The 27,391-nt window shown below is 35.4% G+C and overlaps 1 protein-coding gene across 8 annotated transcripts in view; it reads left to right on the forward strand.

Annotated features, from left to right (window-relative positions):
• The window catches only part of ANKRD28 (ankyrin repeat domain 28), a 200,057-nt gene that overhangs the window by 50,989 nt on the left and 121,677 nt on the right, over positions 1 to 27,391 (forward strand). For 2 of the 8 annotated variants that reach the window (XM_040480133.1, XM_040480137.1), the window contains one exon: positions 1,427 to 1,499. The exons of 3 other annotated variants lie outside the window; for them this stretch is intronic. In XM_040480133.1, the coding sequence (XP_040336067.1) occupies positions 1,427 to 1,499 (73 nt within the window). Of the gene's footprint in view, positions 1 to 1,426; positions 1,500 to 24,826; positions 26,354 to 27,391 lie in introns of those variants that run through there. 3 more of the 8 variants (XM_040480131.1, XM_040480132.1, XM_040480135.1) reach the window with 3 other exon arrangements.

A 27,391-nucleotide genomic window follows, 5' to 3' on the forward strand; every position in this document is an offset into this window, starting at 1 on the left:
ATGTCTGTTATATTAACACTATAAAAGACCTACTAAAGGTAATGCCCCTTTTAATATTGTTTTGGCAGGGTTAATTTGTTCAGAAAGAGTTTTGACAACGGAAGAAAAAACAAATTTTAATATGTTTAGAACTGTAGCTAGGGGCACCTGGGTGGCTCAGTTGGTTCAGTGTTTGACCTTGGCTCAGGTCATGATCTCACGGCTCGTGAGTTCAAGCCCTGCTTTGGGCTCTGTGCTGACAACTTAGAGCCTGGAGCCTGCTTCAGATTCTGTCTCCGTCTCTCTGCCCCTCCCCCCGCTCATGCTCTCTCTTTCTTTTTCTCTCTCAAATATAAATAAACATTAAAAAATGGAAAAAAAAAAACAAAACTGTAGCTAACCTTTTTCTAGCCAGAGTAGATAGAATGGTTTCTATAAGGCATTAGAGCAAAGCAGAAATCACTATGACAAAGATGATAAAAACTGGTAACTCAAACCTAATAAGAAATAAATTTGACAACATATTTTTATGCAGGGAATTTAATTCTGACCTTTGTTCTTTCTAGGTTATCGTATCTGAGAAAGATGGTTCCAGAATATTTTAGGCCTAATTTTATTTGAAGATAAGCCATTTCACTAAAAATGGCTATTAAGATATCCTGGAAAAATTGTTATATAAGAGCAACCAAATGTTCAGTCTTAGGAAATTGGTTAAATACTTTTTAATTTAATGTTATATAGTTATTGAAAGTGTAATAGAGAAAAATTGTTATATAAGAACAACCCAAATGTTCAGTCTTAGGAAATTGGTTAAATACTTTTTAATTTAATGTTATATAGTTATTGAAAGTGTAATAGAGGCATATTTAACGAGATGGATGAAGGTCCATGTGGTTAAATGGAGAGCAATGGGGAGAAGCAAGTTACTAAACAGTGTATTCTCACAGTTTTTTAAAAAGTACATTTACCTTTGGGAGATACTATTGTGATTTCTTAAATTTATGTATTTCTAAAATGAACATGTTTTTAAATGTTCAGAAATTATATAGATTGAATATTTTATACTTCATAGACAGTTTCTTAGATTAAAACATCCCCATGGAAGCACTTATTATATATTCATTTATTATAGTGAATATATTTGAATAGTTTTGGGTTTTTTCTTTTTGAATGATGAAAATGTCTTCTTGCAGGCAATTTTGACTCAGCCCACTTTTTGAGTCTCTTCTAATTGATTCATATATAAACGAAACCTTTACAAAAACTGCCTTGTTGGATAGTTTAATAATTTTCTTTCTTGACAGAAGGGTAAAACTTCTGAGTTAGTAGGTTTTGAATATTATCTAATAATTCAATGTTTTGTTAAGGTGCTAGTTATTTTTATAACATAGCCCTTCATTTCTAGGGTCAGCATATTCTTGCTTTTGATATCTGTTTTCTGCCACAGGCCTGAGATTGGAATTGAAGCAATACAACTACTGCTTCCACCAGAGGAAAATAGTATGGGAATTCCTATTATGGTAGGTTATTTTCCAGTAGTCTCTCTGCAGTAATATAGGCAGCTCTCTTAATGTGTTAGTTTGTTGGTATTTATGCCTCATCATAAATTAAGCATAGCTTTTCTACATAAATCCTTTGTTGTAGACATTTTGTTTAGTAGAAGTGTGGTGGTCCCTGTATTCCTGGAAAACTTATTTATAACTTAATTTGAATAGATTTTCAGTGGAGGGGCTTAAAAATCTGATTTAAGATCTCGGTGTTGTAGTTTGAAGAAGAGAAATATGAAATAGCTGAAAACAATGGTATTGTAGTTAGTTTCTTTTTTTAAACGAGTAAATTACTAGATGTTTCATTCTTGTCAAGTTGTATGCATCCCTTTGCTCATAGCTCATTCTCTTACATGTTACATGTTTGTGGTGTACTCTGTAAACGTCAGCCATTCATTAATCACTGGGGAAGCAGTTATGTGAGTGACTCTCATGTTTTTAGTGAAAGTAGTTTAAAAATCTCACAAAACCTAGGAGTGTTAGACTTGAGGTGCTTGTGAAGACAGTAGAAACTGGTTTGGTATCATTGGCATTGTTTGTTAGGCTTCTTATTTGAAATTCAAACATACTGAAAAGTTGTGTAGAAAGGAAAAACCAATGGCCCAGTAAGTGGATTCTTTACTATTATCAAGTTTCACCTTGCTGTACTTTCTGTTAAATATTTTTGCTCCTAAATGGTAGTACCATTAGATATTAAGTAGACTCAATGCAAAGTTGTTTTATGACAAAACAAATCACCCTTTCCGGGTTTTTGTTACAATTTGTTCTTAGTTAAAATTTTCTTTGTTTTTTAAAAAAGAGGAAGTGAATAGAACGCTATTATGTTGAAAGCTGAAAGATTTTGTCCATCTGTATTCTGGTAGGAGGGGAAAGAGTATTGGGAAAACGTTAGTTTGTGTTCCTCAAATTGGAATAATTTTGATGACATTAAAGATTCATATTCTCTTGAAATTTTGAATTCTGTTTGAACTAACCAGCTGTGACTCTTTACTTGGCCTTTCAGAATTATCTACTAAATTATCACTTAAACACACACACACACACACACACACACACACAACACAACACAACACACAACACACACAGGATGCCTCTCATTTGTTGTTACCTGGATGGCTTTTGCTGGCTAGAATTCCATTGGAAACACATCCCCTCACACACCTTATTTCTGTTGTTCATAAATCATTTTCTAACTATTAGCTCGATAAAAGCTTTGAGCCTTGAAGTGCTCCTATCCTAATTCAATCAAGGATTTGAGTAATGGGTAGGCAAGACAGAAAAAGGAAAAAGTGTCAAGATAGTAAGGATAAAATTTGATTAGAAAAATGGCAACAAATAGCAGACATCATCAATATCATATGGCTCATTTTTTATTTCCTGATAATGTGTGTTAGAGATCATGCAGTCACAAATTCAACTACTTTTGCTATATGATCATTGTGTAAATTGTAATTTTCATCTTTTACCACTAGATGGTGGTTTTGCGTTGGTTTCTGCAGACTGTCTAAATTTACATATTATTTTAAAATGCATCATAAAGAACAATGAAATTAAATTTTGATAGTGATACAGTTCTTCACATAGGCAAACTAGTTCAACATAACCATTATTTGTGATATATATATAGTAATTATTTTTAAAAAGATAAATCAGTATGTATGAAATGGTTCAGAGCTAAGCCTGAGCATATTTTCTTTCTTTCTTTTTTTTTTAAATTTATTTAATGTTTATTTATTTTTGAGAGAGGGAGAGACAGAGTGCAAGCTGGGGAGGTGCAGAGAGAGGGAGACACAGAATCCGAAGCAGGCTCCAAGCTCCAAGCTGTCAGCACAGAGCCCGACGCAGGGCTCGAACTCAGGAACCGGGAGATCATGACCTGAGCCGAAGTCGGACGTTCAACCATCTGAGCCACCCAGGCACCCCAGCCTGACCATATTTTCTAATACAGTCTTCAGTCCACTACCTTAGAAACATTTTAGATGTTTTGGTTTTTTTAGATGATACTATAATTAAAAAAAAATTTTTTTTAACGTTTATTTATTTTTGAGACAGAGAGAGACAAAGCATGAACGGGGGAGGGTCAGAGAGAGGGAGACACAGAATCTGAAACAGGCTCCAGGCTCTGAGCGGTCAGCACAGAGCCTGACGCGGGGCTCGAACTCACGGACCGCGAGATCATGACCTGAGCCGAAGTCGGCCGCTTAACCGACTGAGCCACCCAGGCGCCCCGTAGATGATACTATAATTTAAATGGCACCTAAATAAAACACCATTTCTTGATTTGTAATGTTAGAAAATACATACAGATAGCTCAGGCTTTTAAAATTGTTTTTGATGATCATTTTCTTTATCTAGTAGCCATCCATTAAAGTCTTTTATTTCACAAATAACACATTGAAATTCTCTTTTGTTGGTAGCCAAGTGACTTTTAGTTATCCTGCTTGAGCAATTTGAGTTGATGTAGGATTGTAGAGTTTACTTGGGATTGTAACAAGGTTGTAGAGATCCCAGTTCAAGGGAATAATGATCTTATGTAATAAAGCATTTACTTATGTTTTAAAGAGCAAAGTAAGTACAGAGTCTAGAGCATCAGTGTCTCTAAACACACCTTTTGCTTAGGCCTTCGTTCTCCAATTCAGTCTGTTATTATTTCCTTTTCTCTTCTTTAAAGGATTATTTATATGAGAACAAAATTATGAAAACAGGCATCTTAAATTACCCTTTGCATTCTGCTTTTCACTAGATATTTGATAGCTTTTGAGGTATGAATTGAGAGGCAGTTCTAGCCCAGCAAGTTTCAGGTCTCTGTAGCTCTGCTCTGCATTCAGTGCTAAGTGGTTCTAGTCCCTGGAGCTATGGGTATGGAGCTGTTAAATGGCTCTGGCTTGGCAAGTTTGCTTCTGAACAGTCTTCACTTAGTCACTCTTCAAATTTTGGTCCTAACCTCTGTTACTTTTTGGAATGTGAACTTTTGTCATTTAACCCTTGTAGAAGTTATTTTCTTACCTCTAAAGTAGTGATCGGGTTTAGCAAATAAGAATCATGAAAGAATCATGGTAAGAATCAGAAAAAAATAATTATATGCACACAGGAAGGAAAGAACAGAGTACCCATAATCCTGCCACTGAGTTTAATTAATCTGTTGTTACTTAAAAATCTTCTGATCATTATTTAGCATAATTAGAATATATTTTATATATTGTTTCACTTAATACTTTTATGAGTATTGTTTGTGCCATATTTTTAGAAATTCTTTAAAATTTTGTTACTAAATATCATTCAATTTTATTGTATGATATATATACTGTGTTTTAAATCATTTTATTCAACATAAAATTAGTTTGATTGTTTTGTTATAAATGATACTTCAGTAAAATCTTTCATGCGAAGTTTTGTAGGCCTCCCTTTTCCTTGTATTTACACTATTGTAAGAAATGCTAGCTTAAAAAATTTGAAAGACTTATCAATGCTATTGACAAGAGTTGGCAAACTTTTTTCCCATGAAAGTCCCAAGTCCCAGTTTACTCTTTCGTCATCCCTTGTAGTCCCTAGGTTGGACAATAACAGCAGCCTGCTGTTGTTTTCTGTCTTTAAAACCACCTCATTTTTAGGCCATCATTTACACTGTATGCACAGTGAGGCTTCAAGATATAATCTGATTATGTCACTTTTTGACTTAAACTTTTTTGGTGGTTTCCCCAGTATTCAGGTTAAAATGTATATACTTTAATGTGGCATCCAAGGCCCTTCATGATTTAGCCCCTGTCTGATTTTCCAGCCTTATTGTAATGCAACCCTTCTATGTAAGCAGGTAGGAAGGGAACATTCTAAGCAGGGGGAACAGCATATTCTGAGGCACAGCTACAGGAAACGACATGGTATATTTGAATTGCACCAAGTACATTTATATATGTGAAACTTAAAGACAAGATAAGTGGTGGATGTCTTTAGTGTATTTTAATAAAACTTAGTGACTAAATAAAAGGCAAATAATATTTTAACTATGATTTAGAAAGTAACTGGTGATAAAGAGAATTATTAATCAAGACTCTTGGTTACGACAAAAATCCCAACTCAAAATGATTTACATGCAAAAGGAAATTTACTGGCCAGGCAGAGCTAGATCCAGGACTTGGTGACAGTAGATTCCCCATCACCACCCACCCCTTTAACATTTTGTCTTTTTTTCTCTCCTACAGGCAGTTTAGCTTACATTGTCCTTAGTTATCATTATAAAAGAAAAGAGAGTATATCTTTCCTGACAGCCTTGGCAGGAAAGCAAGTCCTAAGAAAGACCCTGTCTGGCTTTGATCATATGTTCATCCCTGAATTAGCATGTGACTAGGAGTAAGTGGTCTTCTGGCCATTCCTGGGTCTCTTGTATATCTTTGGACCGGATGAACTCCCGAAAGGAAAGCATTCTTGTGAAAGAATCTATGTTTACTATAAGGATGGATAGAAGTGGAGAAAGGAGAACCAGGAATTGAGAGACCAGTTAAGAGGTTTTCCGGGGCACCTGGGTGGCTCAGTTGGTTGAGTGTCTGACTTCCGCTCAGGTCATGATCCTGCAGTTTGTGGGTTTGAGCTCTGCGTTGGGTTCTCTGCTGTCAGTGCAGAGCCTGCTTTGGATCCTCTGTCTGTCTCTCTCTCTCTCTCTCTCTCTCTCTCTCTCTCTCTCCCTCCCTCTCCCTCTCTCTCCCTCTCTCTCCCTCCCTCTCCCTCTCTCTCCCTCCCTCTCTCCCTCCCCCTCCCCCACTTGCTCTCTGTCTCTATCAAAATAAATTAAAAAAAAAAGTGGTTTTCATAACTCAGGTTGAGGACTTAAGTGGGACTGAAATAGATCACTGTGAAGAAAGTTCAGGAGGATTTTAGGTAAAATGCCTAGGAGTGGGTGACCAATTAGAAGTGGGAGATGAAGGGGGCGCCTGGGTGGCTTAGTCAGTTGAGCGTCCGACTTCAGCTCAGGCCATGATCTCATGGTTTGTGAGTTCAAGCCCTGCGTCGGGCTCTGTGCTGAGAGCTCAGAGCCTGGAGCCTGCTTTGGATTCTGTGTCTCCCTCTCTGTTCCTCCCCTGCTCGCACTCTGTCTGTCTGTCTTTCTCTCTCTCTCTCTTTCTCAAAAATAATAAACATTAAAAAAAAGAAGTGGGAGATGAAGTGAGAGTAGGCTTCTAGATAATTCTTTGTGTTCTGGGCTACTGTATATATATGGTGATGCCATTACTATTAACCAATCTGGGAAGGTTAGGAAAAGAACACTTTGGGGGAGTAGACTAGAGATGTTAAGTTGATTTTTGACATGCTGAGTCTGAGATAATCTAGAATATGGAGGGTGGAAGTTGTGTCTGGAGGTTAGGATTGGAAATAAAGACTTGAAAGTATCAAATATGATGGCTGATATCATAGATGAGATTGTCCAAGAGGAGGTTATTAGACAGGGGTAAGAAAAGTGGGCTGAAAGAAAAGCCAGTATTTAAATATGGATGGTGGAAGAAAAGTCAAGTGGAAGGGGTCAAAAAAGAAGGTTTAGAAATAGAGGTGAAAATTTTATGCAAGAGAGTTTTTTTTTTAATGTTTATTTATTAATTTTTGAGAGAATGAGAGAGAGAGCAGGGGAGGGGTAGAGAGAGAGGGAGACAGAGTGTCCGAAGCAGGCTCTGTGCTGACAGCACAGAGCCTGACACAGGGCTCAAACTCCCGAACTATGAAATCATGACCGGAGCAGAAACCAAGAGTCAGATGCTTAACCCACTGAGCCGCCCAGGCGCCCCTGGAAGATAGTTTTAATAAAGATCATTGGTATCCAGTATTATAGACTAGTTGAGAAAAATGCAGATTTTGTAATAAGTTACCACTGGTGACTTTAGAGCAATTTCACTTGAATGGTGAGTATGGAAGTCAGATTGCAGTAGGGTGAAACAAGGGCTTTGAATACTTTTTCTTCTGTGAGTATAAGCTCCTTCCCAATGACTGCAAAGTCATTAAGGTATGGTATCTGGCATGTAAGAAGTGTTTAATAAATGGCCACGAGTAACTGAAAGATCAGAGAGGAAAATCGAAGGTACAAATATCTTTGAAAGTAAACCAGAAGTAAGTTGAAGGAACTCATCCTTGCTGTTCTTTTTCTCTCTCTCTCTCTCTTTCTCTCGCCAAGAAATAGTGTCTCCCTAGCTTGCTTACCTTAGAGCATAGCTGTGAGGAAGCAATGTAGGAATAGATGTGAGAGCATTCTTAAACTAGGAACTGCTGAATCAAATGGAAGGGAGTAATACTTTTCATTTCTGGCATTTTAATTTTGAAATCAGGGACTTCAAATCAGATGTATTTTGGTTCTCACCAACTCAGAACCTGTTTGCCTCCTTAACAACTGCTAATTTAACATCTCTTAGATGTGTGATTTGTAGGAGCTAGGCTTTGGAAACAAATGGTCCTGGGTTAGAGTCCATTTTTCTCTACTTGTTAGCCATGTAATTTCCAGTGTTTTACTTTTCCACCTCAGAGTTTTATCTGTGAAATTGGAAGTAGAAATTACTTGACAGACATGTTACAACTGAGTACACATAAAGTACCTAGAATTGTCATAGGTATTCACATTACCTGGGATGTTCATCCCAGCCTCATATGTTCAGCCAGCCTTGTTCCATCTTCACATAAAATAATGCTAGGTAAAAGTACTATCTTATATTGAACCAAATCTAATCTTGCTGCTTGTTATTATTATTCATTGATCTAGTTCTTATCTCTAGACCTGTGCACATTTGGTATCTCTTCACAGTGATAGCACTTCAGACATTTTAACACTATCATATTCTCCCTGACTCCTTTTCAGACAAAATACCTTCAGCTTCATTGACACTTATGATACGGTTTTTAGATCCACCATCATCCTGGCTTTAAATATGTAGTCTCATTACTCTAGATGTAGTTTGACCTATGTCTAGGAATTAGCCTGACCTTTCCTAGAGGAGGAAAATGAGATTAATGAGAAACTTTTTTTGAGATAAAACTTTAGTTTTAATGGGTCAAAATTAAAGTGTAATTTTAATATTTCATACACTAAAATATACTCTTGTTAATGGCATTTATAAAGTGATTGCCTTTAGTCTGCTTTAAGATAAATTACTTGTGACTGTTTTTTTCCCCTTTTAAAAATAAATCTCTATAGCCCTCAGTATTATCTAGCACTAGTGTGTTGTAATTCATTAACAAGAATGAGAAAATAAACTGTTTTCTTAAAGTTTATTTATTTATTTGGAGAGAGAGAGGGAGAGAGAGATAATTCGATTGAGGGCCTGATCTCATGAACCATGAGATCATGACCCAAGCTGAAATCAAGAAATCAAGGGGTACCCTTGGATTACTGGATGGCACCCCTAGTAAAGTAAACTATTGAAATAAAATGTCAATTTCAGTTTTTCAGTGTAATACAAAGCATACTATTTGTTGTCCATTCACCAGCCATCACCCACTTCCTTCCTTGCAGACCCCCAGTTTTGTTTGGTTGGTTACTCCTCTTGTACATGACTTGGAAAAGTCCTTAATAGTGTAAAGCTAATCCTCCTCTACCTAGTAGTGATTTGTTTAGGAAAGAACATAAGAACCAAGACTGGTCACATGTCAGGAAAAGTCAGGTTAGGTAGCTTCTAGGAAAGTCTTCCTTGCACCTAAAACGAGAGACACAGCAGGAAACTTCCCTTTCTGCTGGGCAACAATATGTGTCTGATATGATGGCCTTGAAGTAAAGTATGGCAGGGTATCTGTGACTATGAAGGGAATTATCCTGAGGGCCATACTGAGTCTGACCGAGAAGACTCAGCCAGAGCCTAGATGTCAGTCAGTTACCTTAGAACCACCATAATTTCACTTCTTGTTGTTTATGGTAAGTTTCTTTATTGTTTAAACCAGTTGACTATATAACATGCTGTTTTAGTTTAGTTTAGGGTAGCCCTAATGTTAAAGAACAAAATATTTGAAAGTCTGCTATACAGAAAAGTAGACACTTTGTGGAAGGCCCATTAAGATATAATGATGAGCGGCGCCAGGGTGACTTGGTTGGTTGAATGTCTGTCCAACTTCAGCTCAGGTCATGATTTCGCGGTTTGTGAGTTTGAGCCCCACATCAGGCTCTGTGCTGGCAGTGCAGAGCCTTCTTGGGATTCTCTCTCTCTCCTCTTTCACTCAAAAATTAAAATAAACATTAAAAAACAGAGATGTAATGATGAGTCTCATTAATTTTAAGATCACATTAGAATTATATTTGGGTCAAAAACTTCATGGGTATTCTCAACTACTGAATGTTCAGACTATGAACAAAACAGGCAAAAACATTTCTGTACTGCAGTAACTGATGCAGATTTAATTACCCAGTTAGTCAAGAGTTGAGCTAATTATCAATTCTGATAGGGGCCCTTTCTTTCCATTTAAGAAGTTCAAAATTGACTACATCTAAAGGAATTGGATGTTGTCTTACTCTGAAGTAACATCAAGTTATAAGCATGGCTTTTTGCAGGTTTATCAACGGCATGTCTTATTTATCCAAAAAAATTCCATGCCTGATACACATTAGAAACACCCTTTCCTTCTTTTAACAATAGAAGCTATTTTATAAAATTTTAGATAGCACTTTTTAGTAAAGGGAGCTGAAGAATATGAAAAATGTTCTTTTCTGAGTCATCACTTGGACTTTAAAATAGTTACAAGTTTTAGTATTTTTGTCTCCACCCTTCTACAGTTTAGAAAGATGTGAATCATTTTCTTTAGTATTTCCTAAATGATAGCTGCTTTGAAAGGGAAGTGGTGTATGTGGTCCCAGTTTGTGTGTGAAATAACTAGCATACACTTTACTTACTGATTTTACTGCACTTTGTGGGAATCCCTTGGACGTCTCACGTAATTATTGGTTATAAATGTAAACATTGGGTAACCATAGCAACTTATTCTTAAATTGAAAAGTTTCTCCAGTTTTTAAAGGGATATTATTTATCCCAGTGTCACCACATTGTAGAAACCAGAATGAATTGCAAATAACCTCTCCTTAGTTTTTTTTTAAAGGAGGGCAGAAATTCAGCCTGTTTAAAAATCGTACACTCTGCTAATTTGCAATATTGGACATAAGTTGTCTTTGATGCAGTTGCTGAGAAATAATTATGTAAATAATAACATAAAATTATATTTCAGAGAATGCGCTTATCCTGGGCCTGGTGGGACATAAGTCATATGCCAGAGATTCTGCTAGTTAACATACATCCCAGCCAAAAAATTATACTAATAAGAGATCAAATAAGGTGTTTAGCAGTAACACAGCTTAAATAACTAGTTCATTCTAGCCTTCAGTCTGATAAATACTTTTGCTTAATTTCAAACTACTTCTTGAGGTAGTCAAAATTATGAAGAAAATAATCTAACTTTTAAAAATGTTGCTTAAATACAGTACTACATACTTGACAACAGAATGGTTTCCTCCCCTTTCTCTGTTACTTTTGGCATACTGAGTGTACTCTAGAAAACAACCTAAATTGTTATATTCGTCTTGTTAAATTTTTTGCTTGCATACTTTTTGAAGGAAATAATTATTTCTTTTAAGACTCAAATCTAAATTTTTTTTAATGTTTATTTTTGGGAGGGGGGAGAGACAACACCAGTGGGGGAGGGGCGGAGCAAGTGGGAGAATCTGAAGCAGGCTCCAGGCTCTGAGCTGTCAGCACAGTGCCCGATGTGGGGCTCAACTCACGAGCCATGAGGACTCAAATCTAAAAACAGTCATTTAAATATTGATTTAGACCTTAACGTCTCATGTATAACTCTTGAATCTCTACTCTTTTCAGAAAGTCCATTCCATTTCCTGTCTTAATTGCAACTGTGTTTTCATGGGGCGCCTGGGTGGCACAGTCGGTTAAGCGACCGACTTCAGCCAGGTCACGATCTCACAGTCCGTTAGTTCGAGCCCCGCGTCGGGCTCTGGGCTGATGGCTCAGAGCCTGGAGCCTGTTTCTGATTCTGTGTCTCCCTCTCTCTCTCTGCCCCTCCCCCGTTCATGCTCTGTCTCTCTCTGTCCCAAAAATAAATAAAAAACGTTGAAAAAAAATTAAAAAAAACAAACAAACTGTGTTTTCATAAGTACATTCTTCTCCAGAGGTCTGCTCAAGTATTATTGTTCCTCTGCTCATAGCCAGTATATCTTGGGAATGTGTGTGTGAGTGTGTGTGTGTCTGTGTGTGTAGGAGGGAGGGAAGCGGCGTCAGCATTCTTCCAGTTGTCCACTATAGCTATTGAATGTTACAAGTCTACCTATCTATAAAAAATCTTTTGAAGCACATGCCATCTGGCTAGTTGACTCCTGTTTTTTGTTGCTATTGTCTGTCAAATCTCACTCCACAGTTCTGCATCTGGGTCAGAGTTATATCAGTTATCTACATGATTTCATTTCTTTGTAGATGACATTTTGAATATCATACTTCCCAGTGTACCAACTTCCACACCAGCGGTACTCTCCACTTGGCTCTAACCATATACTCCACTAAGCACATCCCACAATTTGTTTCTTGTACTGAAACTACCTGCACTTCTGTATTTTTATTATTATCCAGCCTAGACCTCATGACCCATTACTTTCAGCTGCTAAACATTCACACTTATTCCTTTTCAACTTTATACTTTCACTTCCACTTACCTACATCAACCCTTCCTTCTTGCTTCAGAAGACAAAGATCTTCTCTTCATAACTCAAGGTAATTTTCCACCTCCATACTACAACCCCCTTTTTTCTGCATCTGTGAGATCTTCCTTCCCCAGTTATTCTTTTTGTTTGTTTGTTTTTTAGTTATTCCCCGTTTTAATCTTTTCTTTTTTGATGATACTGTCTTCTAATCTATGAACACAGGATATCTTTTTGTTTATGTCATTTTAATTTTTTCATCCATGTTTTGTAATTTTTTAATGTACAAGTCTTTTACTTTTCTAGTTAAGTTTATTACCAATTATCTTATTGTTTATGATGCTATTGTAAATGAGACTATTTTCTTAATTTCCTTTTCAGATAGTTTATTCTTAGTGTATAGAAATGCAACTGATTTGTTTAATATTTGTATCCTGCACCTTTACTGAATTAATTAATTCTAAGGTTTTTTTGTGTGCAATCTAAAGGGTTTTGTACAAAGTTTATGTCTTCTGCACACAGAATACTTCTTTCTTTCTGATTTGGATGCCATTTATTTCTTTTTCTTGCCTAATTGGTCTGGCTAGAAAATTCAGTACTATGTTAAATAGAAGTAATGAGAGAGCGCATCTTTGCCATGTTTCTGATCTTAGAGGAAAAGCTTTCAGTTTTTCACCACTGAATTTGTGGACTTTTCATATATGGTCTGTATTATGTTAAGGTACTTTCCTTCTATTCCTAGTGTGTTGCAAGTTTTTATCATGAAAAGGTGTTGAATTTTTTCAAATGTTTTTTTCTGTATCTATTGAGGTGATTGTGTCATTTTTTTAATCCTTCATTCTGTTAATACCGTGTGTTAACTCATTTTTGTATGATGAACCATGATTTCATGTCAGGCATAAGTCCCACTTTGTCATGGCGTATGATGTTTTTAATGTAATGTTGAATTTGGTTTGCTAGTGTTTCGTTGACACTTTTTGTATCTGTGTTTGTCAGGAATTCTGTTTTCGCTTATAATTTTCTTTTTTTTGTAGTGTCTTTGTCTGGTTTGGTATCGGGGTGATTCTGGCCCATAAAATGAGTTCAGAAGTGTTCCTTTTCAATTTTTTTGGAAGAGTTTGAGAAGGATTGGCATTAATTATTTAAATGTTTGGTATAATTCACCAGTAATGCCATTTGGTCCTGAGCTTTTCATTGTTGGAGGTGTTTGATTACTGATTCAGTCTTTTTCTATTCATGATTCAGTCTTTGGTAGGTTGTATGTTTCTAGGAATTCATCCATTTATTTTAGGTTACTCAATTTCTTGGCATTATAATTGTTCATAGTAATCCCTTATCCTTCCCACCCACCCCTCCGCCCCTTCCCCCCTTTCCTGTGGCATCAGTTATAATGTCTCATCTCCTTTTTCACTTGGTTTCATTTGAGTTCTCTGTTTTTCCTAGTCTAGCTAAAGTTTTGACAATTTAATATTTTCAAATAACCAATCCAGCTTTTTTCCCCTTATTTCATTTAGTTCTGCTCTAATCATTATTTTCTTCCTTCTGCTAACTTTGGGTTTAGCTGCTGCTTTTTCTAGCTCCTTCAGGTGTAAAGTTAGGTTATTTGAGGTCTTTTCTTTTTTTTTTAGTAGCTACCATTTTTATAGTACAAGATGTTTTAAGCCCCTTTCATGTGTTCTCAACAATCTTATGAGGCTCCATCATTATTCTCACTTAAATTTGGGGAAACAGATACAAAGAGGCTATATGACTTAATAAAGGGCACACAGCTAAAAAATATTGGTAGAAAAGGAGAGGTTTACTTTTTGCTCTTTCTACTTCCCATTGTTTGACTTTTTTCTTTTCCTGCAAAGTATCATCTGAATGATAACTTATGCAATATGGTTTCAAAGTTGGCACTTTTAACTATAATGTTATCTTTATTTTGTGTGTAATGGTTGTTCAATAAGTGTTTATTGAATGAAGAAATGAATGAAAGTATGGGTGAATGAAATGACCCCAGAAATCTGGAATAAAATTCCAGAGACCTAAGTTTAGTGCCAACCCTGTGCCTGACATTGAGGTCTTTCTTTTTTAATATAGGTGTTTATCAAAATAAACTTCCCTCTTAGTACTGCTTTTTTTACATCCCATAAGTTTTGGTATGTTGTGTTTCTGTCTCTAGATACTGAGATACTTCTAACTTGCCTTTTGATTTCTTCTTTGATCTGTTGGTTTTTCAAGAGTGTGTTATTTAATTTCCACACATTATTTTTCCAGTATTCCTTTTGCTAAGGATTGTTAGTTTCATTATGTTTTGGTCAGAAAAGATATTTGGTATGATTTCTTCTTAAAATTGTTGAAATTTGTTTTGTGACCTAAGATGTCAACTTATCCTGGAGAATGTTCTTTGTGTGCTTGAGAACAATGTTTATTCTGCTACTGTTGGGTGGAATGTTCTGTTAAGCCCATTTGGTCTATAGTGTTCAAGCCAAATGTTTTCTTGTTGATTACCTGTCATATGTTCTATCCATTATTGAAAATGGGATATTGAAGTCTGCTACTATTATTATTATATTGCTGTCAAGTTTTCCCTTTGGTTCTGTCTGTGTTTGTGAAATCTATTTAGATGCTCTAATGTTGGTGTGTGTATTTCTCTTCCTAGTTTTGTCATTATGTAGACTCCTTTGTCCCATTTGACACTTTTTGACTTAGAGTCTATTTTGTCTGATGAAGTTTAGCCACACTGTTCTTTTTTTTGTTACCATGTACATGGAATACCTTTTCCATCCCTTCACTTTCAGCCTACATGTGCCCTTAAATCTAAAGTTAGTCTCTTGTAGACCACATAGACTTGGATCTTTTTTTTTAATGTTTATTTATTTATGGGGAGGGGGAGAGGGAGGGAGGGAGAGAGAGCGAGAAAGAGGAAGAGAGGAAGAGGGAGACAGAATCCCAAGCTGACAGCACAGAGCCTGATACAGGGCTCAAACTCACAAACTGTGAGATCATGACCTGAGCCGAAATTAAAGAGTCGGACACTTAACCAACTTGAGCCACCCAGGAGCCCTGGATCTTGGTTTTTTAAAATCCATTCAGTCATACCATATCTTTTGATTGATTAGTTCTTTTTTGAAAATCAAGTTCTTTAGCCTTCTACGTGTTTATCTTGATCTTTGCCTTTTTTCCCCTTAGCCCTTTTTGGGTTAAATATTACCCAACTTATTCTTTTCTCAGAGCCAATTTTATTGAAGAAATCTAATCGATGGTCACTACCACTACTTTTGGTACCTTCCTTTCATGAATCAACCTATTCTTATCAGAAAAGGGACATAAAGTTATAAAATGCCAGAACTGAAAACAACTTGATCAATTTCATTTGCTTCAACAGCAAAACAAAGGTGCCTAAAGAAATGAAGTAATGTGCTGACAGATAGCTAGTCAACTTTTGTTAACTTCAACTTATGAATTCTGTATGGAACCCTAGTGTATGTGAAGAGACCTTTGAATACTGAAGAAAATGGGACCTAAGAAGTTCATGTACTTTGTTTCATATGAAAATAATGTTGTTGCCTTCAAGCCAGGGCTAATACTGTGAAAAATTAGAGAGATGTATGTGTTTTTAGGGAAGAAACAAAGGGGAAAAGAAAGAGAACTAGTGAACCATTCAAGTTATGACAGAAATATTTAGGAACAGTCAACTAAGGCTGTTGTGATTATTTTACTATGAAGCAGTCTAACAATAAATAACAGTGTATGTTCATATTATTGACTCCGAGCCATCATAAAAATCGATGTTCTTTTCTGTAAGACAGTGATGTAGGTAGCATATTTTAGGTTTCTGTCTAGAACAGTTAAACTTTTAAAAAGTTAGTCTTTATAGGTCTAAACCAGTGTTGTGTAATACGATAGTCACTAGGCAGATATGGCTGGCTAATGTAACTGAGGAACTGAATTCTTGATTTAGTTTAATCTATATTTTAAGAATACATGATTTAGTTACTGGAACTTAAAAAATATGTTTGTGGGGTGCCTGGGTGGCTGACAGCTCAGAGCCTGGAGCCTGCTTCAGATTCTGTGTCTCTCTCTTTCTCTGCCCTTTCCCCACTCATGCTCTGTCTCTCAAAAAATGAGTAAATGTTAAAAAATATATATATGATTGTAACAACTCAGGCACATGTATTTACATTCTCAACTGTAAATTTTTTGATCTCTAAATACAGATCTATTATTTCCAATGAAAATTTAATGTTCACATTGGGATATGCTTTAAGTATAAAATATGCAACAAATTTTGAAGGTGATAAAAAATGTAAAATATCCAATAACTATATTGATTACAAGCTGAAATGGTAATATTTGGGATCTATTTAATTACATAAAATACTGCTATTATTAATTTTCACCATTTTAAAACGTATTTACTAGAAAATTTTAAAGTATGTGGTTTATTTTTTATTTCTGTTTGGCACTTGTCTACTCTTTGAGTAACTAAACTATTACTCTGGCATTGTAAATAGTTTTTTTAAATGTTTGTTTGTTTGTTTGTTTATTTATTTATTTATTTATTTATTTATTTATTGGGAGGGAGAGAGAGAGAGAATGTGCACAGTAGTGGGGAGGGGCAGAGAGAGAGGGAGAGAGAATCCTAGGCAGAGAATCTGTGCTGTCAGCTGTCAGCACAGAGCCTATTGCAGGGCTTGATCTCCCCAACCGTGAGATCATGACCTGAGCTGAAATCAAGAGCCAGTGCTTAACTGACTGGGCCACCCAGAAGCCCCTGTATATAGTATTAATGTTAAATAAAACTAACAAATAAAATGGTTTCAACGATTTTCTTAGAAATGTAATCGTCAAGAGGAGGTTTTGGTTAGATATTCTAGCTAGTTGACTGTTGGTTTGAGAAAGCACCCTTCCAATAAATCAGGAAAAAGTAGCAACAATGAAGTTTATGAACAGTTTCATAAAAGCCATCATTTTTTTAAGAGAATGGACAATTAGAAGATATCTTTATGTACCAATTACAATTGTTAATATGCTATACTCTTACCAATGACTTAATTAGTAGCAGGTTTTTCTTATACTTCATATTTAGGTCTCTGTATATGCTACTTTTTACACTACTTTTTACTATCACTTGTGTTCTTGTACTGGTTAATTTTTCTTGTGTACCTCATTTAGGCTATATAAGGTTCCCCCCCCCCCCCCCGCCTTACTGAGGTATAATTGACAAGTAAAAATTGTATTACTTAAGGTGTATAATGTGATAATTTGAAATACATGTCCATTGTGAAATGGTTACTACTATCAAGCTAAAAGTATGTTTATTAATACATCTGTCACCTCTCATAGTTACCTTTTTTGTTTCTTTTGTGGTAAGAGCACAAGATATACTCTCAGTAGATTTGAAGTATACAGTACAGTATCGTTAACTGTAGCTGTATGTATAGATCTCCCAAAGTTACTATTCTTAAAACTGAAAGTTTGTACTCTTTGACCAGAGTTTCCCCATCTCTACCTTCAAGCCCCTGGCAGCCACCATTCGACTCTCTGTTTCTAGGAGTTCAAGTAAGAGGAATCATACAGTATTTGTTTTTTTGTGTCTGGCTTATTTATGCTTATTTTATTAGCATAAATGTCCTCTGTGTTCATCCATGTTGTAGGAAATGGCAGAATTTCTTTGATTTTTATGGCTGAATAATACTCCATTGTGTATACATACACATTTTTTTTTTTTTTTATCCATTCATCCTTTGACAGACACTTAGGTTGTTTCCGTATCTTGTCTTTGTGAATAATGTTGCAATGAACATGGGAGGGTAGATGTCTCTTTGAGATACTGGTTTCATTTTTTTTGGATGTATACCCAGAAGTGAGATTGCAGGATCTGATAGTAGTTTTATATTTAACTTTTTGAGGAAGTGCCATACTGTTTTTGATGGTGGTTGTACCAATTTACATTCAACGAACAGTGTGCAGGGGTTCCCTTTTCTCCACATCCTTATCAACACAAGAGTGCCCTTTCATGTACCTGTGGCCATTTGTATGGCCTTCTTTAGAAAAATATTTATTTAGGTTTTTTGCCCATTAAAAAAAAATAAGGTTATTTATATATTTTTTGCTATTGAGTTGTATGCGTTCTTTATATAGTTTGAATATTAATTTATTATTGGATATATATGGTTACAGATAAGATATTTTCTCCCATTCCCTTGATTGTCTTTTTATTTTGTTGATAGTTTCCTTTGCTGTGCAGAAGCTTTTTAGTTTGATGTAGTCCCTTTTGTTTCTGTTTGCCTTTGTTGCCTGTGCTTTTGGTGTCATAGCCAAAAAATCATTAGGTTGCATAAGGTCTTTGAATGTGGAGATGATATATGGCATTTCATAATCTCTTGGTGTGTGTATAGTAGAGTGGAAATGTTAATAGGAAATATTTGTTGAATTAGTTGCTATTGTAATTTTGAATGTTTTAGATTAAGGTATTTTTGCCAAACATTTTTTAGATTATTTCAATGTACTGAATCTTGGGTAATATGGAACCCAATCTTACCATCCTTTAGGAACTTTTTTATACTCCTCTTTGAATTTAGACAGGTTCAGGATTGTTAACACTTTGTTTTCAAATCATGAGAGTAGATGTTAAGATACATATTTTGGATTAAGATTGGAACCAACTTAGAGCTTGAAGGGTCCTTAGATATGATACAAGTCTTACTACTCATTTTAATACCTTTGGAAACTGAAGAAGGCCTAGATTGCTTAAAGTCTTGCAAGCACTAGTTGCTTGCATAAAACACCTAAGAGTTGTTTGTGGTTACCATCTTCTCCCTCACCCCTAAATCCGGTCTATTAGCATGTCCTATAAATCCTATTTCTAAAATATATCTCAGTCTCTGCATTTACATGCCCAGCATCCTAGTTCAGATTACCCACTCTTTGGATTATTTCAACAGTCTCCTGGATTATTTCAACTAGTCCTTTGGCTTCCTTCTTCTCCTCAAATTTGTTCTGTACACTGAAGCCACATAATCTTTTTAAAGCAAATCATCATGACTGCCTAGCTTAAAAATTTCTAATGACTTTTCAACCACTTAGGAAATACAAACTTTATAACTTGGCTTACAAAATTCTGTATAATCTGAGTTTAACTGTTTCTCCCAACTACATCTGCTCCTCATAGTTACTCATAGTTGCTTACTGCAGGCATGTGGACCTAGTTTTTTTCCAAGAAATTTTTTCCTTCTACAGTTTATTGCAGTTTGCAGTATATAATATTCATTTGTATGTAAGCTCCATTAGAATAAGGATTGACTGTTTATTCATAATTTTGTTTCCTTAGCCTAGCAGAAAGCCTGACACATAGTAGATGATGAATAAATACAGATGAATGGATGAGTCATTGTCTGACTGGATGTTACTGAGCCTCTACTTTCCGTATATAAATTGGATAATAGTATCCACAAGACGTGATTGAGGATTCAATGAAAATATTTGTGATAAATATGTTTCCTTCTCTCTCCACGGATTAATATAGTGGATTTGTTTTTTGAGCTGTTTTCTGGTTAGTTATTTCTATTTCAGTTTGTTGCAGTTAATGTTTATAATCCATTTTAATTTTTGAAAATTTAAGTAGCTATACTGTACTGGAGTATGGATCATTGATTGATGATTGGAGGAAGAGGAAGATTACCACTTAGTGTTAGTTTCAGCTCTGAGTAAAGAGACTCAAAAATCACAAAGACTTATACAAGGTGGAACTTCTCTTTGTAACATAAGAGTTGGGAAGTGGGCAGTCTAGGGCTTTTATGGCAGTTCTGTCCCACAAAGTCCTCAGGGACCCAGATCCCCTCTAATATACTGTTCCATCACCCTAGACTCTGGTCCTTATTTGGTTTAAGATGGTGGTGAGTCATCCATGTTCCAGGAAGCAGGGTGGATATACCATTTGTCCTTGTAGGAATAGGCAGTTTTCTGGAAGCCACACAACACCTCTACTTAAAATGCTGGTCACAACTTTGTCTTGTGGCTTCTAGCCACAAGGGAGGCTGAGAAGTATAGACATTGTTCTAGGAGGCCCTGTACTTACCTAAAAATTAAGTCTTCTGGGCAAATGGAATATGGGAAGAATGGATGCAGAATATAGATAGGTCGTAGTAGTAGTAGTAGTAGTAGTAGTAGTAGTAGTACACATCAGAGTAATAATAGGTAACATTAATATATGTTAACAATATGCAGTATATGATAGTATTAATGGAAGGGTAACAATTCATTATACCATTATAATATACCAGTGGGGTCAAACCACTTGAGATCATTGGATAACATTGGTTGTCAGCCATTTTGGAAGTATGGTTGGGTAAACATTTAAAAAGTGGTCTAGTTTGTAAATATATTACATGCAGAGAGTTAATTTGCATGTATTATAAGGATCTTGAATTCATCGTTTTTTAAATATGTAATGTCATTTTTTCAGTGGCTGTACTAATGCTGAGGAAGCTAACCAATAACCTAACAAGAGCTATTTAAGATTTTCCCCCTCCTTCTCCCCCATTTTCTTTTAAAATCTGTTCATAGGATTTTTCTAAAATATATGGACAGATGAGGCCTAGCTCAAGAAGATTGTTCAGGATTCTTGAACTGTGAGAAATGTTTCTGAAACATGGTTTAAATCCATTTCTTACCATCTCACCACAAGCTTTTTATTTTTCAATACTAAGACACTAGCGTGCTCTGCTCTATCCACCCTGAGTAAAATTCCTATTCGATGATAATCAATATGGAGGTCACAGATTTTCAAGAGATAAGATAACTTTGGATTGAATCTGTATGCAGAAAGAAAAAATCACATGTGTCCTAAAAACTTTTGGTGTAACAAAATTAGGAACCAAAAAAAAAAAAAATCTTTTGCGATGTTAAAATATTTTATCGTTAAACAAAGGTTTAACCAGCTTTCCATTATGTGATTCTGTGAAGAGTAGGAGTAAGCTGTTGATAGGATACATTTTAGTATAAAGAATGGAAGGATTATGAAGTTGTCAGAATTGTAATTTATTGGCTTATTAAAAACTTAATTTGGCTTAAAAAGTAAATGCCTCAAGATAAAAACCACATCCCCTTACCATTGTTCAATTGAAAAAAAAATTGTTGAACTTAAGTTTGCACTATGTTTGTCAGTAATTTTTTATCATAAATACTTTGTACATTCCTAATGTTTTAAATAGTTACTTACCTGTTTTTTTTTCCTTTAAGATGTGAATTCCTTGTATTAGGGGTCTGTCTCATTCAGTAGAAGATTTAAAACAGTGCTATATGGTGCTGTTAACTTAAACAATAAAAAATAGTGCAGCAGTTATCTCAGTTTTTTCATCTTCCTTTGATTATATTGGATATCATGGGCCAGGAATTTTTTTTTTTAACGTTTATTCATTTTCAAGAGACAGAGCGCACGAGTGGGGGAGGGGCAGAGAGAGAGGGAGACACAGAACCAGAAGCAGGCTCCAGGCTCAGAGCTGTCAATACAGAGCCCCATGCGGGGCTCGAACTCACGAACTGTAAGATCATGACTTGAGCCTAAGTCGGACACTTAACCGACTGAGCCACCCAGGCGCCCTAATGAATTTTTTTTTTTTTACATTTTTTTTAAGTAGACTCCATGCCCAACGTGGGACTTGAACTCACCACTGTGAGATCAAGAGTCTTGTGCTATACTGACTGAGCCAGCTAGGCACCTCATGGGCCAGTTCTCTTTCCTTAGACTGTAAAGTACAGTGAATGTTCAAGAATGGCAAAACCCATAATCCTACTTCTTGCCTAAGTTTACTCCTTCCTCCCCTCCGTAATGCTTACTTAATTCTTGTTTGGTTATTCCAGTGTTAAGACAAGCTTCTAGCAGTCTCTTCAGAAGCCTGGAAAGGGTAGGGTGAGGGGAGTGTACTTAGCAACTGAATGAGATCTCTAGACATTAGTCTGAATCATCTCACCAGTAGGGGGAGAAATCGACAGTCATCCTCTCCTCACTACCTTCACGTGGGAAATCATTCTACTCCCCTAAATATCCATAATAATAAGATTATCTACATTTTATTTTAAACTTCACTCTGAATAACACTGTAAAGTAGATTCTGTTAATGTTCTTTATTAGATGTTGAAGTGAGACCGAGATTAAGTAACTTGCTCAAGGTCACGGTTAGGTTTGTTAGTGCAGAAACTGGATTAGAACACAGGCAGTTTGGCTACAAAGCCTACATTCTCAATCACTGTGCTATTATTGTATTTCTCCTAGGTAAAAATCTCTGAAGATTATTATTCTTATTTTATAAGTGCAAAGACATTTAGGCCCAGGGCATTTAAGTAGCTTGCCCAAGGACACAACTAATAAATAATGGAATCAGAATTTGAATTCCAGGTAGGCTGACCTCCTGAGGCCTTAATTTTAGCTGTCATCCTGTATCATTGGTTTATATCCTGTCAACTTCTGCATTTTAAGTTGCTCAACTTCTACACCTTAATGCCTCTTGTGTTTTTGGATTAAAGTAAGTGTATATATATATACACACACACTCTTAATATATACACATGAATCCCCTGTTGTCTTTATAATTTTACCACTCTATTCCAGAGTCTTGTGACATAATAGAATTAATTTCATTGAAATTGTTTACAAGTGGGAGAAAGTAGAAGGAAACTCTGTGTGTGTGTGTGTGTGTGTGTGTGTGTGTAAACATAGTCTCTGCCTTCAAAGAGCTTGTTCTCTGGCTGGGAAAGACCTAAGTACGGAAGTTGACCTAGAACAAGAAATAGGATGTACCTGCTTAAGTCTATGTAGCTGAACTTACACATTGAATACTTTGGAACGAGTTAAAATTGTCTGTATAAGAAGAGATTTTGTTTGGGGTGCAAAAAACCCCTGAAGACAGAATATAGGATATTGTCACCACAGTGATTTAATTTGTACATATTTCATATATCAAGATGATATTTTTGAGTTAGTCATGTGGAGATAGTTAACATCATTTTGTATGCAAAAATATTTGCATGTCTTTAATTTGGCTTAAAACCATTTTGCTTACTTTAAAATACAACTCTGCAAATTGTTAGCATATTTCAGTATTTTGGTACAATTATGTTAGGATTACAGGTTCTTTAATAGAATGATATTTAATGGTTTTTGTTCTTAAATTCTGGCATTTCTTATCCGTATCATGTGGATTTTTTTTTTCTTTTTGTGTTTTGGTAAGTAAATTAGCTTAAACACATGAGGTAACACTAGCCCTGAAATACCCATTTAAAAATAACTTGTTTAGGAGTATTATGACAATAAATAGTATATTCTTTGTTACCTTAACTTTTCATAGCCATTATAGGTTACCTGTTTTTTAAGATTACTTTGACAATCTAGTATAGGTTGCGAAGATCTTGAGAGAGTAGTGGGGTGGGGGTGTGTGCACAAGTGCGTACACTCAGTGGAAGCAGACTAGATTAGAAAGAGCATGTGTTTGGAATTAGACACAAGTTTAGTAATTTGTATGACTGGATAAAATACTTAATTTTTGAGTCAGTTTTTTCCCTCTATTATATGGAAACATAGCAAGGTTATTGTGAGTTTAATTTTTTATTTTTAAAAAATTTTTTTTTCCAACGTTTATTTTGTTATTGTGAGTTTTAAATGAAAATGTACAACACTTATTAGCACATGGTAAATGTTCAAAAATAGCTATTATGTTCCTTAATTTAAAAAAAATGCTAGTTGATAGGAGAAAGAACAAAAATTGAAGGGAAACCATAGTATTTGTAATTTTTCTGTTAGAAAATAACTCGCATGCTTAATAAATAGAGAAAGAAGGGAAAGCTTACAATAGATTGGTTGTTTTTGACACTTCCTTGTAGCTTTGGGGAAATTAATTTTATAGAGGAAGGAACATCTGACTTTTTTATGTTACCTCGTGCCTTTTTGACATAGAGAAAATGAATACTTAGGGCATTAAACAATAGTTTTATGCCGCTATTTAACGGATTTAAGGCTTTATTCCATTTCCAGATGGGAAGGTGGAATTACTTAATTTCTTCAGTGAAATTCAGATGATCCACAGAAGCTTAGAGCTAGGATTTTTACATTATGAAATTTTTGTTTTTTTCCTTTAAAATATGAAATGATTGATTAAATTCAACAACAGAAATTGTAAATCTTAAATTTCTTTGCTTAAACTTTTTTGCATTTTTGGAAATAAATGCATCTGGTATATTAAAAATGATCTTGGTAAAAAAATAAAATCTTAGATTTGTGTTTTTCTGTTATCATAAAATATTTCTCCATCTCTTTTATGGGTCCACTGCAGACATTCTTATTGCAGTTGTCATTTATAGGGTTAAACATTTGCTATATTGTAACATACGAAAGCACTTAAGCTGTTTGGAATTGTTTACTTGCTAAAACCAGTGTTAGTCAGCAGAGGCAGTACACCAGATTTCCTTGTGGCTTTTAGTGGAAAATGTTAAAAGCGCACTCATTTTTCAGTTATAGAATTTTTCAGTTTGATCTGGATTAGTCACAGAACTGGCATGAACCTTCTAATTGTGAAGGCTGTCCAAATGCACTATTTTTTTCTCCTGCTAGAGGAAGTTACATCCCCGAGCAGTAGCTCAGATCTCTGGTAAGTGTAACATGTGAGCATTACTAGGCATTTCATCCTGCGGTTCTGCAGTCTTTGCTATTCAGACTGTTGCTCAGTTGGAATGCTTCTGTGGGGCCGATCCTGAGGTTCTGTAGATATTTTTTAAGGACCTACCTATTTGGAGGTATCAGTGGCCGTTTTGCAAGATCATCTGTGGAACAGGAAAGCATCTGAAATCTACTGAAAAGGATAACTGTAGCGGTTTTCACAGTGGAAGGAAACTATATTGGCACAGAGCAGATGATTGAATAAAGTAGTTGGCTCAAAGAAGATGCACAGTCTGCTGTTTTTTCCTGTGAATGAAGACTATTTAATGGAAGCTGTATTCATGTGGAGATCAAAGGAAACACTGGAATGATAAACTACTGGGCTTTTCTCTCTCTTTTTTTAAATGAAAAGCCTGAAGCAGTAATTTGAGCTCAAATGCCTTCTAATTCCTTCGCAGCCTGCCTGTTCCGTTAGGATCCTCTGCTAACACTATTTCTGCCTGGTGCTGTGCCCTTTTACTGGAGCAGCCACAGACAACTGCCTGATGGAGAAAGAATGAACGCTCTGCCTTGCTTATGCTATCGATGGGAATAAAGCTATCTGTGTTTCTTCTTTATATGGGATATCTGGATTAATCAAGCTGTATTCTAGTACCAAGAGTCCTATTGTCTCTTGGGGTCTGACTCATCGCATGTAAATGTACTGCAGCTTTGCTATTAATGCAGAGTGTTGTTGTTTTTTTTCTTTCCCAAACACAGAAAGAATTGTCAACCTCTGAGCTTCATTTTAAGAATTTATGCTGAGCTCTAGATATTTTTTTTTCCTCTGGATAGTATCTGCTTTAAACCAGAAGCTGAAGAGATGAAGACAAATTAGAAGTGGAAACAGAATAGTGAGATTTTTTTTTTCTCCCAATTATAAGCAAGTCAGCTACTGGTAACTATATGACCTTGCAGGCAAGAGTGGGTATAGCTATAATCCTCTCTGTCACAGTAGTTGTTTCTCATTTCATTCTGTATTGTGTGGTGTTGTCACCCCAAACAATAATCTTTTTATGCAAGTAAATTTCTGTGAGACAGAGAGCAATATGATTATTTTGGAAAGGGAAAAATATTTTTAGATGAGCTTGTACTGGACTCCGTTTTAGTTAGTGACATGTTGATATGAAATTTCTTTTAAGTATTACAGTAACCCAACAGAAAATAACAGAATTTTGTTGTTTTTAGGAAGTTATGTTATGTAGTCATAATTTTAAACTTCAGTTTTTCTGATAGTACTTACTAACTTTAAAAAACCAGCTGCGCTGTTCAGAGAATGATCCTAAGTGTTGTACAGAAGAGGAGGAAAAACTATTTGTGCTCTTCCAACTGTGACTTTTATCACATAGCTTGGAATTTAGTGTTTTAAAAGAGCGAATGAGTCGAGTGTGTATTGTTGTTTTGGAGGAGGTAGAAGATGAATCTCCTGCATTCATTTCTAAATTGCCACAGGAAAATAAATCCCTACATTCACCACCACCTTCTGGAAGTGTATTGGTAAGATATGAGAGTTTATGTTTATTATCTTCTACTGAACTAATGGGGTAAATTTTATCTTTTAAGGATAAACATAAGGTGGCTTCCACTAGTTTTATTAAAAACCCAAATAAAAGCAGTATAGGTATGTAAATATGATGCAGTATTACTTGTGTATAAAATGGACACAGTTTTGGTTTTTACTTCTTCAGACGTTTAGCTAACATTCTCAGACTTTCCTTACTATGTATTACTCTCTTACAAAGACTTTTTAAAAAATAATTTGAGAATTGTAGTTCTGGCAACCACGTTTCTGTTTTCATTTTGTGGTTTTAAAAAATGATGTAATGAGAATGAGGAACTGTATGTTTTAGGAAAGGTTTACTACTGCTAGCAACACCGAGGCACAACCTTTTCTGTAATGAATTTTATGTATTTACATGCAGCACTTTTATATGAAAAAGAATCAGACTTCCTTAACCTTATTTTTAATGCTGTTGTCAATTGGTTTGTTTGACTAGTATAATATGATACCTTATCAAAGAGACTGTTGTTGATTAAGAAATTGTTATATTTAGACATGCACGTGTTTGCCTCTTCGTGTTATTCAGGTGTATGCTATTTTTTGGTCTTTGAATAGTAGTGATTTTCATCAATTGCCAGATTTTCTTTCTTCGGATTTAAATCTGTATAACAGGTAATGCTAACCCGTGCAAGTTATTGAATGCCCCAAACAGAACTTTTCAAAAAGGCCTGCCTTCATGGGCATCATTGTGGCCTGGCAATGGCTTGTTTGACAACTTATGTCCCACAAGTAGATGTTGAGATGTCACACTTGTATTTGGAAGAGACTTTGTTTTTACCATATATATAAACAAAAGGCTTCTACTCAGGTTTGATTGTGTTTATTGTACTACCTAATTTTGGCCATACTGAATTGATTTTTTTTTTTTAAGTAGGCCTTTTTTATTCAAGGAGGAATCCTGTACTTTCATACAATTTGACTCAATAAAAGTATTGGTTAATGTCAAAAACAAATTGATTATTGTTGCTAAAGAG

The sequence above is a fragment of the Herpailurus yagouaroundi genome, unplaced genomic scaffold (assembly GCF_014898765.1).
Source record: "Herpailurus yagouaroundi ecotype Mexico unplaced genomic scaffold, PumYag 159, whole genome shotgun sequence".
Lineage (NCBI taxonomy): Eukaryota > Metazoa > Chordata > Mammalia > Carnivora > Felidae > Herpailurus > Herpailurus yagouaroundi.